The 12,671-nt window shown below is 44.2% G+C and overlaps 1 protein-coding gene across 1 annotated transcript in view; it reads left to right on the plus strand.

Moving 5' to 3' along the window:
• Window positions 1-12,671, plus strand: part of LOC139368760 (acid-sensing ion channel 1-like) — a 90,212-nt gene that overhangs the window by 7,464 nt on the left and 70,077 nt on the right. The window contains exon 2 of the mRNA XM_071108076.1: window positions 4,887-5,082. Within this exon, the coding sequence (XP_070964177.1) occupies window positions 4,887-5,082 (196 nt within the window). The remainder of the gene's footprint in view (window positions 1-4,886; window positions 5,083-12,671) is intronic.

A 12,671-nucleotide genomic window follows, 5' to 3' on the forward strand; every position in this document is an offset into this window, starting at 1 on the left:
CAAGTCAAAGTCCAGACCTGAATCCAATTGAGAATCTGTGGAAATAACTGAACTGCTGTTCACAAATGCTCTCCATCCAACCTCACTGAGCTCGAGCTGTTTTGCAAGGAGGAATGGGAAAACATTTCAGTCTCTCGATGTGCAAAACTGATAGAGACATACCCCAAGCGACTTACAGCTGTAATCGCAGCAAAAGGTGGCGCTACAAAGTATTAACTTAAGGGGGCTGAATAATTTAGCACGCCCAATCTTTCAGTTTTTGATTTGTTAAAAAGTTTGAAATATCCAATAAATGTCGTTCCACTTCATGATTGTGTCCCACTTGTTGTTGATTCTTCACAAAAAAATACAGTTTTATATCTTTATGTTTGAAGCCTGAAATGTGGCAAAAGGTCGCAAAGTTCAAGGGGGCCGAATACTTTCGCAAGGCACTGTACATGTACACTACATACTACACCCAGAGTTCAGTAGGCTACACAACACAAAATAAACATGTGTGAGGGCACTAGGTACACATGATTTATAGACTTGTGGACAAACATGCACACAAACATGTTTTCTATGTGAGTTGTTTATATGTTTTATAAGTGAGTTGTGTATATGTTTTATAAGTAACAAAGTACATTTTATAAGTGGACGTTGTGTGAGAGAGCTTTTCATCAAGGCTAGTCTTTCCAGCCAGATTTGCAGCTGAGGCAGCTAGTGCAACACTTCTAGTAGAGTATGGCTCATGATCAAGCTAGATCAAGGTTACTACAGCTTAGTCCTTGGAAAAGGTAATAGAAAGACAGTTTGAGTTGGGAGAATTTGCTTTATATTAATAAACCAAAACTAAAGAGATTCACAATCAATGTATTTGATGTAAGGTCACTGTGTGCTTGTGTCTAAAAACCTCTCAACAATCATTTCTTGTTATGCCATTTCCATACATTCACATCTTATTCTTAAGAGCTCAAGTCTGCTCAAACTGATTGTCAAGCTTTCAAAAATATTTTTTTTAGTGGGAATCAAATCACATTGTATTTGTCAGATGCTTCATAAACAACAGGTGTAGACTAACAGTGAAATGCTTACTTACTGGCCCTTCCCAACAATGCAGAGAAACAAATAGAACAAAATAGAAAAATAATAACACAAGGAATAATTACACAATGAGTAACAATAACTTGGCTATATACACTGGGTAACAGTACTGAGTCGATGTGCAGGGGTACAAGGTAATTGAGGTAGATACAGTATGTATACTGAACAAAAATATTAACACAACATTTAAAGGGTTCATCCCATGTTTTTAATGAGCTGCAATAAAAAAATAATCCATATGCACAAAAAACGTATTTCTCTCAAATTTTGTTCAAAAATGTGTTTGCATCCCTGTTAGTGAGCATTTCTCCTTTGCCAAGATAATCCATCCGCCACAAGGGTGTGGTATATCGAGAAGCTGATTAAACAGCATACAATGTCTTGCAAAAGTATGCAACCCCCTTGGTGTTTTTCCTATTTTGTTGCATTACAACCTGTAATTTAAACAGATTTTTATTTGGGTTTCATGAAATGGACATACACAAAATAGTCCAAATTGGTGAAGTGAAATGAAGAAATAACTTGTTTCAAAAAATTATAAAAATTATAAAAAATAAAAAACGGAAAAGTGGTGCGTGCATATGTAAAGAAGCCACATAATTAGTTAGATTGCACACAGGTAGACTTTATTTAAGTGTAACATGATCTCAGAATATATACATACACCTGTTCTGAAAGGCCCCAAAGTCTGAAACACCACTAAGCAAGTGGCACCATGAAGACCAAGGAGCTCTCCAAACAGGTCAGGGACAAAGTTGTGGAGAAGTACAGATCAGGGTTGGGTTATAAAAAAATATCTGAAACGTTGAACATCCCACGAAGCACCATTAAATCCATTATTAAAAATTTGAAAGAATTTGGCACTACAACAAACCTGCTAAGATAGGGCCGCCCACCAAAACTCACAGACCAGGCAAGGAGGGCATTAATCAGAGAGGCAACAAAGAGACCAAAGATAACCCTGAATGAGCTGCAAAGTTCCAGAGCGGGGATTGTAGTATCTGTCCATAGGACCACTTTAAGCCGTACACTTCACAGAGCTGGGCTTTATGGAAGAGTGGCCTGAAAAAAACCATTGCTTAAAGAAAAGAATAAGCAAACACGTTTGGTGTTCGCCAAAAGGCATGTGGGAGACTTCCCAAACAAATGGAAGAAGGTATTCTGGTTAGATGAGACTAAAATTGAGATTTTTTTGCCATCAAGGAAAACGCTATGTATAGTACAAACCCAACACCTCTCATCACCCCGAGAACCTCATCCCCACAGTGAAGCATGGTGGTGGCAGCATCATGCTGTGGGGATGTTTTTCATCTGCAGGGACTGAGAAACTTGTCAGAATTGAAGGAATGATGGATGGCGCTAAATACAGAGAAATTCTTGAGGGAAACCTGTTTCAGACTTCCAGAGATTTGAGACTGGGACGGAGGTTCACCTTCCAGCAGGACAATGACCCTAAGCATACTGCTAAAGCAACATTTGAGTGGTTTAATGGGAAACATTTAAATGTCTTGGAATGCCCTAGTCAAATCCCAGACCTCAATCCAATTGAGAATCTGTGGTATGCCTTAAAGATTGCTGTACACCAGTGGAACCCATCCAACTAGAGACAATAAAAGGCCACTCTAAATTGTGCAGTTTTGTCACACAACACAATGCCACAGATGCCTCAAGGTTTGAGGGAGCGTACAGTTGGCATGCTGGCTGCAGGAATGACCACCAGAACAGTTGCTAGAAAATGTTACGTTAATTTCACTACCATAAGCCACCTCCAACGTTGTTTTAGAGAATTTGTCAGTACGTCCAACCGGCCTCACAACTACAGACGTGTAACCAAGCCAGCCCAGGACCTCCACATCCGGCTTCTTCACCTGCAGGATTGTCTGAGACCAGCCACCCTGACAGCTGATGAAACTGAGGAGTATTTATGTTGGTAATAAAGCTCTTTTGTGGAGAAAAACTCATTCTGATTGGCCTGGCTCCCTAGTGGGTTGGCCTGGCTCCCAAGTGGGTGGGCCCATGCCTTCCCAGGCCCACCCATGGCTACGCCCCTGCCCAGTCATGTGAAATCCATAGATGAGGGCCTAATTTCGTTATTTCAATTGACTGATTTCGTTAAATGTTACTGTAACTCAGTAAAATCTTTGAAATTGTTGCTTTAATATCTTTGTTCAGTATACTGTACATATACAGCGCGTTCAGAAAGTATTCAGATCTCTTGACTTTTTCCACATTTTGTTACATTACAGCCTTATTCTAAAATTGATTAAATAGTTTTCCTCCTCATCAATCTACACACAATACCCTATAAAGACAAATCAAAATCAGGTTTTTACAATTTTTTTGCAAATGTAAAAAACCCACAAAAAAAACAGAAATACCTTATTTACATAAGTATTCAGACCCTTTGCTATGAGACTTGTTCAATGCAGATAATTAAATAGTTAACCAATAGCTACCCGGACTAGCTATTTAGCAGTCTTGTGGCTTCGAGGTAGAAGCGGTTCACAGTCCTGTTTGTTCCACCCTTGCTGCATTGGCACCGCTTGCCGTGCGGTAGCAGAGAGAACCGTTTATGACTTGGGCGGATGGATTTTAGGGTCTTCCTTTGACACCGCCTGGTATAGTGATCTTGGATGGCAGGGAGCTCGGCCCCAGTGATGTACTGGGCCTTCCGCACTAACCTCTGTATCGCCTTGCAGTCAGATACCAAGCAGTTGCCATAAAAAGGGATAATTCAGCCAGTCAAGATGCTCTCAATGGTGCAGGTGAAGAACTTTTTGAGGATCTGAGGGTCTATGCGTAAACTTTTCAGCTTCCTGAGGTGGAAGAGTCGTTGTCGCGCCTTCTTTACGTCTGTGTTGGTGTGTGTGGACCATGATAATTCCTTAGTGATGTGGACACCTAGGAACTTGAAGCTCTTGACTCGCTCCACTACAGCCCTGTCGATGTGGATGGAGGCGTACTCTGCCCTCCGTTTTCTGTAATCCACAATCAGCTTGTTTGTCTTGTTGATGTTAAGGGAGAGGTTGTTGTCCTGGCACCACACTGGCAGGTTATTGACCTCCTCCCTATAGGCTGTCTCATCGTCGTCGTGATCAGGCTTACCACCGTCGTGTCGTCAGCAAACTTAATGATGGTGTTGTCGTCATGCGAGGCCACACAGTCGTGGGTGAACAGGGGGTACAGTGGGAGACTAATCACGCAGCCCTGAGGGGCCCCGTGTTGAGGGTCAGCGTGGCTGTGTTGTTGCCTACCCTCAGCATCTGGGGCAGACCACTAAGAAGTCCAGGATCCAGTTACAGAGGGAGGTGTTTAGTTCCAGAGTCCTGAGCTTATTGATCAGCTTTATGGGCACTAGGGTGTTGAACGCTGAGCTATGGTCAATCAACAGCGTTCTCCTCTTGTACAGATGGGAGAGGGCAGTGTGGAGTGCAATAGAGATTGCATCATCTGTGTATTTGTTGGGTTGGTATGCGAATTGGAGTGGGTCCAGAGTGTCTGTGATGATGGTGTTGATGTGAGCCATGACCAGCTTTTCAAAGCATTTCATGGCTACAGACAGATTACCTTGGCATTCTTGGGCACAGGGACTATGGTAGTCTGCTTGAAGGTATTAAAGAGTGGGAAGAGGAATAGCAGGAAAAAGGGAATGAATCTACCTCTGTTTGAATATGCTGAAATTGAACATTTGTGACTAGATTAATAAAACTCCCTCTTTTGGACTCCTTCCTTCTCGCTTTCTTTATGTCTTTCTCTCTCCTTTTTTTCTCTCTCTCTCCTTCACTCTCTCTCTGTCTCTCTAGGTATGAGATCAGGGACACCCATTTGGTGGAGGAAAGGGTTCTGGAGACCTTGAAGGTCAAAGCTGACTTCCACAACTTCAAGCCCCGTCCCTTCAACATGCGTGAGTTCTACGACCGCACAGGACATGACATCAAGGAAATACTGCTGGCGTGTCACTTCCGGGGGGCCGAGTGCAGAGCCGAGGACTTCCAAGTGGTGAGTTACCTGAAGACCTCAGATCATCTTTCAAGAAAATAGTTGTATGTACCAAAGAGAGGAAAAACAGAATCTGCTATTACTGTATCTCCCAAAAATGGTATAATACAGTGTGTGAATCTCCATTCTGCCTCCCGAGTCTGTTCCTAGTGTGTTTGACTGCACCTCAAAGTCAAAATTGACCTATTTCACAATTAATTAATTAAATATATTGCTTTAATGAGCGTGGTGGCCCTACTGTGCTTTGTGACTCAACCAAGCATGAATGCCCTCTTTTGCTCACTCACCATGCCCACAGATGCTGTTTGAGAGGTCTGGCAACAAACAGAATCCCTTTTTTGTAATGTGTTTGTTAATTCCTTCAAACAGCGTTTGTACTGTAGAGTGTGGCTGGCACGGCATACTGTGTGGCGCTATCCTCAGAGACTTGGTGTTCAAAGATGCATGTGGGAAGTGGATGTGGAATATGTGGTAGAGAGGGGATGAAAGATGCATGTTGAAGGGAGACATTACATAGAGTTGTGGGATACTGTATGTAATGGATGGTATATGTGGGTGGCACCGTAAACGTTTGTTCTGTATTTACTGCAGCTAGCTACTGCTACTTCAACATAAGGTTTTACTTAAATCTCCCACTGGGTTACAGTCTCCTCGCCATAAACCTGCTGCGTTGGCTGATGATAGATCCTCTACCAGTTGCCAAAAGTCTCTCAGGCATCTTCCATTCATTTTCAGTCTTGGAGAGTACACTGCCTTTATGCTCTGCCCACTGCCCCATTGTTTAGTTTCTATAAAATTGTGATTGTCTTGGACACCGTGTGATATCTCACCAGAGGACAGTTATAGAGGAGAGAGAGAAAAAGAGAGGTACAGTCGTTTTGCTATAATGATGATTGACAGAGCATATCAAGTCCCTTATAGCAGCTGTGGCAAGGAATATTTTGTCATTATACTGCACACTATTAATTCATATTTGCCATTTTCACTAATATGAAATTAACTGTGCACTTTCCTAATCATGGCTTACAACACGTAAGTGGTCTAGAGAGGTTGTGATATATATTATGCGATATTAATTTATCATATGTAATCTTTGCTCATACACTGGCATGCACAGTTTCACAACTGTCTTGTTGGGTGTATGTACACTGAGTGTACAAAACATTAGGAACACCTGCTCTTTCCATGACATAGACTGACCTGGGGAATCCAGGTGAAAGCTATGATCCCTTATTGATGTCACTTGTTAAATCCATTTCAATCAGTGTAGATGAAGGGGAGGAGACAGGCTAAATAATTATTTTTTAAGCCTTGAGACAATTGAGACATGGATTGTGTATGTGTGCCATTCAGATGGTTAATGGGCAAGACAAAATATTTATGTGCCTTTGAACGGGGTATGGTAGTAGGGGCCAGGCTCACCGTTTGAGTGTGCCAAGAACTGCAACGCTGCTGGGTTTTTCACACCCCTACGAATTGAGGCTGTTCTGAAGGCAAAAAGGGGTGCAACTCAAAATTAGGAAGGTGTTCTTAATGTTTGTACGCTCATTGTATTTCAAAAGTTAGATAAGTTTGCATCACAAGTACCCAAGGCTCAAAGTAACCTTTTGATTTTTGATTTAAGAGACAATTTTAAGAACAGCGTGTTTTTTAAAGTATTTTCTCTTTAATACATCTTTAAAATTAAAAGCCCTGGCAGGCCGACACTGTCCTGTTCCACTCCCCTCCTGTCTTCGCAGCACTCCTCAGAGAGAGTGGGGGAGAGAGAGAGAGAGAGAGAGAGAGTGTGAGCGAGTGAGAGGAAGAGAGAAGGAGAGCGTGCGAGAGAGACATTTCTCTCCCCTTTGAAGACTGGCGTGGCTCTCAGGAAATTGCCTCTGGACAGTTAGGGTTGCAAAGGGAGGGTATACTACCACTAAACTACCATAATTTGGGTTTCTTTCAAGGATTTTATGTAACCTATCACAAGACATCTAGTGGCCCTTTTGGGTACTTTAGATTATCACAGGTGTCTAATAATCTCTGGCCCTCTGTGTGGCCTTATCACATGTACAATATATTAAATAATGAAATAAGATGATCTAAAATCAAATCAAATATAATGACAAAGCTCCGACCCAACTTTGCTATTTTGTGATTATTTTGGCATTTTTTGACAACATGCATCCGCTATAATTTCTTATGATCTAAAAAAAACCTTTGAACATCAGATCTGTAAACTACCAGAATGTAGGTATCTTTCAAGGATTTTATGTAATCTATCACAAGACATCTAGTGGCCCTTATATTAACTGTCTGACATGATCTCTAGTCGTGCTCAATTGTTCTGTCACTTCTTGTATCGTGAGCGCCATTAAATCAAACAAGCATTTATTAAGAATCTCGCAGATCGACTTCGCCCAAATCTCCACCATGCTTGAAAATATGAAAAGTCGTACTAAGTGATGTGTTTCCACAAACATTTCGCTTTGTATTCAGGATAAAAAGTTCATTTCTTTGTCACATTTTTTACAGTTTTACTTTAGTGTCTTATTGCAAACAGAACGCATGCTCTGGAATATTTGTATTCTGTACAGGCTCCCTTCTTTTCACTCTGTCAATTAGGTTAGTACTACAATGTTGTTGATCCATCCTCAGTTTTCTCCTATCACAGCAATTCAACTCTGTAACTGTTTTAAAATCACCATTGGCCTCATTGTGAAATCCCTGAGCGTTTTCCTTCCTCTCCAGCAACTGAGTTAGGAAGGACGCCTGTATCGTTGTCATGACTGGGTGTATTGATACACCATCCGAAGTGCAATTGATAACTTCTCCATGCTCAAAGGGAAATTCAGTGTTTGTTTATTTTCACCCATCTACGAATAGGTGCCCTTCTTTGCGAGGCTTTGGAAAACCTCCCTGGTCTTTGTGGGTGAATCTGTGCTTGAAATTCCCTTTTCAACTGAGGGACCTTACATATAATTGTATGTGTGGGGCACAGAGATGGGGTAGTCATTCAAAAATAATGTTAAGAACTATTAGGGGAGGCAGGGTAGCCTAGTGGTTAGAGCGTTGGACTAGTAACCGAAAGGTTCATATCCCCGAGCTGACAAGGTACAAATCTGTCGTTCTGCCCCTGAACAGGCAGTTAACCCACTGTTCCTAGGCAGTCATTGAAAATAAGAATGTGTTCTTAACTGACTTGCCCAGTTAAATAAAGGTAAAATTAAATTAAATTTAAAAAAAATATTGCACACATTTCCTCCGACCATTTCTCCGACCATTTCCTGGTTGCTAAAATTCTTATAGTTTGCCTAATTTCAGTTTATGTGACAAAACAAAACTTAAGAACGGGAAGCATAGAAATAGCACACATAGAACAGATCTACTGCTTCTTAGACTTGCTTTCAATAAGCATGACAGATCTATAACTCACATTTCTATCTGAATTTGATCGGTTTGCCCAAAAAGTTACATCTAGCATCTTTAAGTGGAGATCTCTCAACAATCATTCTCATGATAGCACTTTGGTAATAGTCAGTGACAAATATCATAGGTAATCCGGAATGGGCTTGGTTAAGACCCTGAATGTGAGACCAAAGGGTAGCTGTAGATCAGTGGTCACTAACCTTTTCTGAGTCAAGAACACTTTCGCAGTCAAAAAGCAAGCTTTGATCTACTGCTCAGATGTTCTTTTTTTTACATTAACCTCACACAAACATTTTTGTAGGAATGAGGTTTGGGCAGTAGGCCTAATACATTATCACAGCATATTGGCTATTTGATTGGGCTGCCAATATTGTTAATCAGACCATATTATATTGAAAAACTCGAGCTTTGATAACAAAATAGATCAGTTGGTTTAGCACTTGTGAGGCACTGTGGAGCATGAATTGAAATAATCAGCTTTTTAGTTTACTGGACTGATGGTACCTGCATCTGGTGGTCAACAAAATCAAATCAAATCAAATGTATTTGTCACATACAGATGGTTAGCAGATGTTAATGCGAGTGTAGCGAAATGCTGGTTCTTCTAGTTCCGACAATGCAGTAATAACCAACGAGTAATCTAACCTAACAATTCCAAGACACACAAGTGTAAAGGGATAAAGAATATGTACATAAAGATATATGAATGAGTGATGGTACAGAACGGCATAGGCAAGATGCAGTAGATGGTATCGAGTACAGTATATACATATGAGATGAGTAATGTAGGGTATGTAAACAAAGTGGCATAGTTTAATGTGGCTAGTGATACATGTATTACATAAAGATGCAGTAGATGATATAGAGTACAGTATATACATATGAGATGAGTAATGCAGGGTATGTAAACATTATATTAAGTAGCATTGTTTAAAGTGGCTAGTGATATATTTGACATCAATTTCCATCAATTCCCATTATTAAAGTGGCTGGAGTTGAGTCAGTGTGTTGGCAGCAGCCACTCAGTGTTAGTGGTGGCTGTTTAACAGTCTGAAGGACTTGAGATAGAAGCTGTTTTTCAGTCTCTCGGTCCCTGCTTTGATGCACCTGTACTGACCTCGCCTTCTGGATGATAGTGGGGTGAACAGGCAGTGGCTCGGGTGGTTGTTGTCCTTGATGATCTTTATGGCCTTCCTGTGACATCGGGTGGTGTAGGTGTCCTGGAGGGCAGGTAGTTTGCCCCGGTGATGCATTGTGCAGACCTCACTACCCTCTGGAGAGCCTTATGGTTGTGGGCGGAGCAGTTGCCATACCAGGCGGTGATACAGCCCGACAGGATGCTCTCGATTGTGCATTTGTAGAAGTTTGTGAGTACTTTTGGTGACAAGCCAAATTTCTTCAGGCTCCTGAGGTTGAAGAGGCGCTGCTGCGCGTTCTTCACGACGCTGTCTGTGTGGGTGGACCAATTTAGTTTGTCCGTGATGTGTACACCGAGGAACTTAAAACTTACTACCCTCTCCACTACTGTCCCATCGATGTGGATAGGGGGGTGCTCCCTCTGCTGTTTCCTGAAGTCCACAATCATCTCCTTTGTTTTGTCGACGTTAAGTGTGAGGTTATTTTCCTGACACCACACTCCGAGGGCCCTCACCTCCTCCCTGTAGGCTGTCTCGTCGTTGTTGGTAATCAAGCCTACCACTGTAGTGTTGTCCTCAAACTTGATGATTGAGTTGGAGACGTGCATGGCCACGCAGTCATGGGTGAACAGGGAGTACAGGAGAGGGCTCAGAACACACCCTTGTGGGGCCCCAGTGTTGAGGATAAGCGGGGTGGAGATGTTGTTACCTACCCTCACCACCTGGGGGCGTCCCGTCAGGAAGTCCAGAACCCAGTTGCACAGGGCGGGGTCGAGACCCAGGGTCTCGAGCTTGATGACGAGTTTAGAGGGTACTATGGTGTTAAATGCTGAGCTATAGTCGATGAACAGCATTCTCACATAGGTATTCCTCTTGTCCAGATGGGTTAGGGCAGTGTGCAGTGTGGTTGAGATTGCATCGTCTGTGGACCTATTTGGGCGGTAAGCAAATTGGAGTGGGTCTAGGGTGTCAGGTAGGGTGGAGGTGATATGGTCCTTGACTAGTCTCTCAAAGCACTTCATGATGACGGAAGTGAGTGCTACGGGGCGGTAGTCGTTTAGTTCAGTTTCCTTAGCTTTCTTGGGAACAGGGACAATGGTGGCCGTCTAGAAGCATGTGGGAACAGCAGACTGGGATAAGGATTGATTGAATATGTCCGTAAACACACCAGCCAGCTGGTCTGCGCAAGCTCTGAGGACTCGGCTGGGGATGCCGCCTGGGCCTGCAACGAGGTCAAATCATGATGTCAGTGATCTTCAGGTCGAGAAGTCGGAGCTCTAGAAAGATGTCTTAGTTTCCGACTTGGAATTCCAAGTTGTATGACGTTCAAAACTATTTTTCCCAACCGCCTCTCACGGTCCCTGCTCTCTCCGTCCTTTCCTCCGGTGAGACTGACCAGAGAGAGGGGACACTGTCTTCCACCTGCTCTCTCCTTCCTTTCCTCCGGTGAGACTGACCAGAGAGAGGGGACACCATCTTCCACCTGCTCTCTCCTTCCTTTCCTCCGGTGAGACTGACCAGAGAGAGGGGACACCGTCTTCCACCTGCTCTCTCCTTCCTTTCTTCCGGTGAGACTGACCAGAAAGAGGGGACACCGTCTTCCACCTGCTCTCTCCTTCCTTTCCTCCGGTGAGACTGACCAGAGAGAGGGGACACCGTCTTCCACCTGCTCTCTCCTTCCTTTCCTCCGGTGAGACTGACCAGAGAGAGGGGACACCGTCTTCCACCTGCTCTCTCCTTCCTTTCCTCCGGTGAGACTGACCAGAGAGAGGGGACACCGTCTTCCACCTGCTCTCTCCTTCCTTTCCTCCGGTGAGACTGACCAGAGAGAGGGGACACCGTCTTCCACCTGCTCTCTCCTTCCTTTCCTCCGGTGAGACTGACCAGAGAGAGGGGACACCGTCTTCCACCTGCTCTCTCCTTCCTTTCCTCCGGTGAGACTGACCAGAGAGAGGGGACACCGTCTTCCACCTGCTCTCTCCTTCCTTTCCTCCGGTGAGACTGACCAGAGAGAGGGGACACCGTCTTCCACCTGCTCTCTCCTTCCTTTCCTCCGGTGAGACTGACCAGAGAGAGGGGACACCGTCTTCCACCTGCTCTCTCCTTCCTTTCCTCCGGTGAGACTGACCAGAGAGAGGGGACACCGTCTTCCACCTGCTCTCTCCTTCCTTTCCTCCGGTGAGACTGACCAGAGAGAGGGGACACCGTCTTCCACCTGCTCTCTCCTTCCTTTCCTCCGGTGAGACTGACCAGAGAGAGGGGACACCGTCTTCCACCTGCTCTCTCCTTCCTTTCCTCCGGTGAGACTGACCAGAGAGAGGGGACACCGTCTTCCACCTGCTCTCTCCTTCCTTTCCTCCGGTGAGACTGACCAGAGAGAGGGGACACCGTCTTCCACCTGCTCTCTCCTTCCTTTCTTCCGGTGAGACTGACCAGAGAGAGGGGACACCGTCTTCCACCTGCTCTCTCCTTCCTTTCCTCCGGTGAGACTGACCAGAGAGAGGGGACACCGTCTTCCACCTGCTCTCTCCTTCCTTTCCTCCGGTGAGACTGACCAGAGAGAGGGGACACCGTCTTCCACCTGCTCTCTCCTTCCTTTCCTCCGGTGAGACTGACCAGAGAGAGGGGACACCGTCTTCCACCTGCTCTCTCCTTCCTTTCCTCCGGTGAGACTGACCAGAGAGAGGGGACACCGTCTTCCACCTGCTTTCTCCTTCCTTTCCTCCGGTGAGACTGACCAGAGAGAGGGGACACCGTCTTCCACCTGCTCTCTCCTTCCTTTCCTCCGGTGAGACTGACCAGAGAGAGGGGACACCGTCTTCCACCTGCTCTCTCCTTCCTTTCTTCCGGTGAGACTGACCAGAGAGAGGGGACACCGTCTTCCACCGGATGGTGAACCTCGAGTCGCACCACATCTGCCTCATGCACAAATTCATGTTGTTCCTATTACCAGAGGAAGTTAAATATTTCATAATATTAAAATCGACACAACGAGCTGCTAATAATAATTAAATGCAGGGCTATCAATACTTTGTTAATCATTCA

This window comes from Oncorhynchus clarkii, chromosome 16, assembly GCF_045791955.1.
Source record: "Oncorhynchus clarkii lewisi isolate Uvic-CL-2024 chromosome 16, UVic_Ocla_1.0, whole genome shotgun sequence".
Lineage (NCBI taxonomy): Eukaryota > Metazoa > Chordata > Actinopteri > Salmoniformes > Salmonidae > Oncorhynchus > Oncorhynchus clarkii.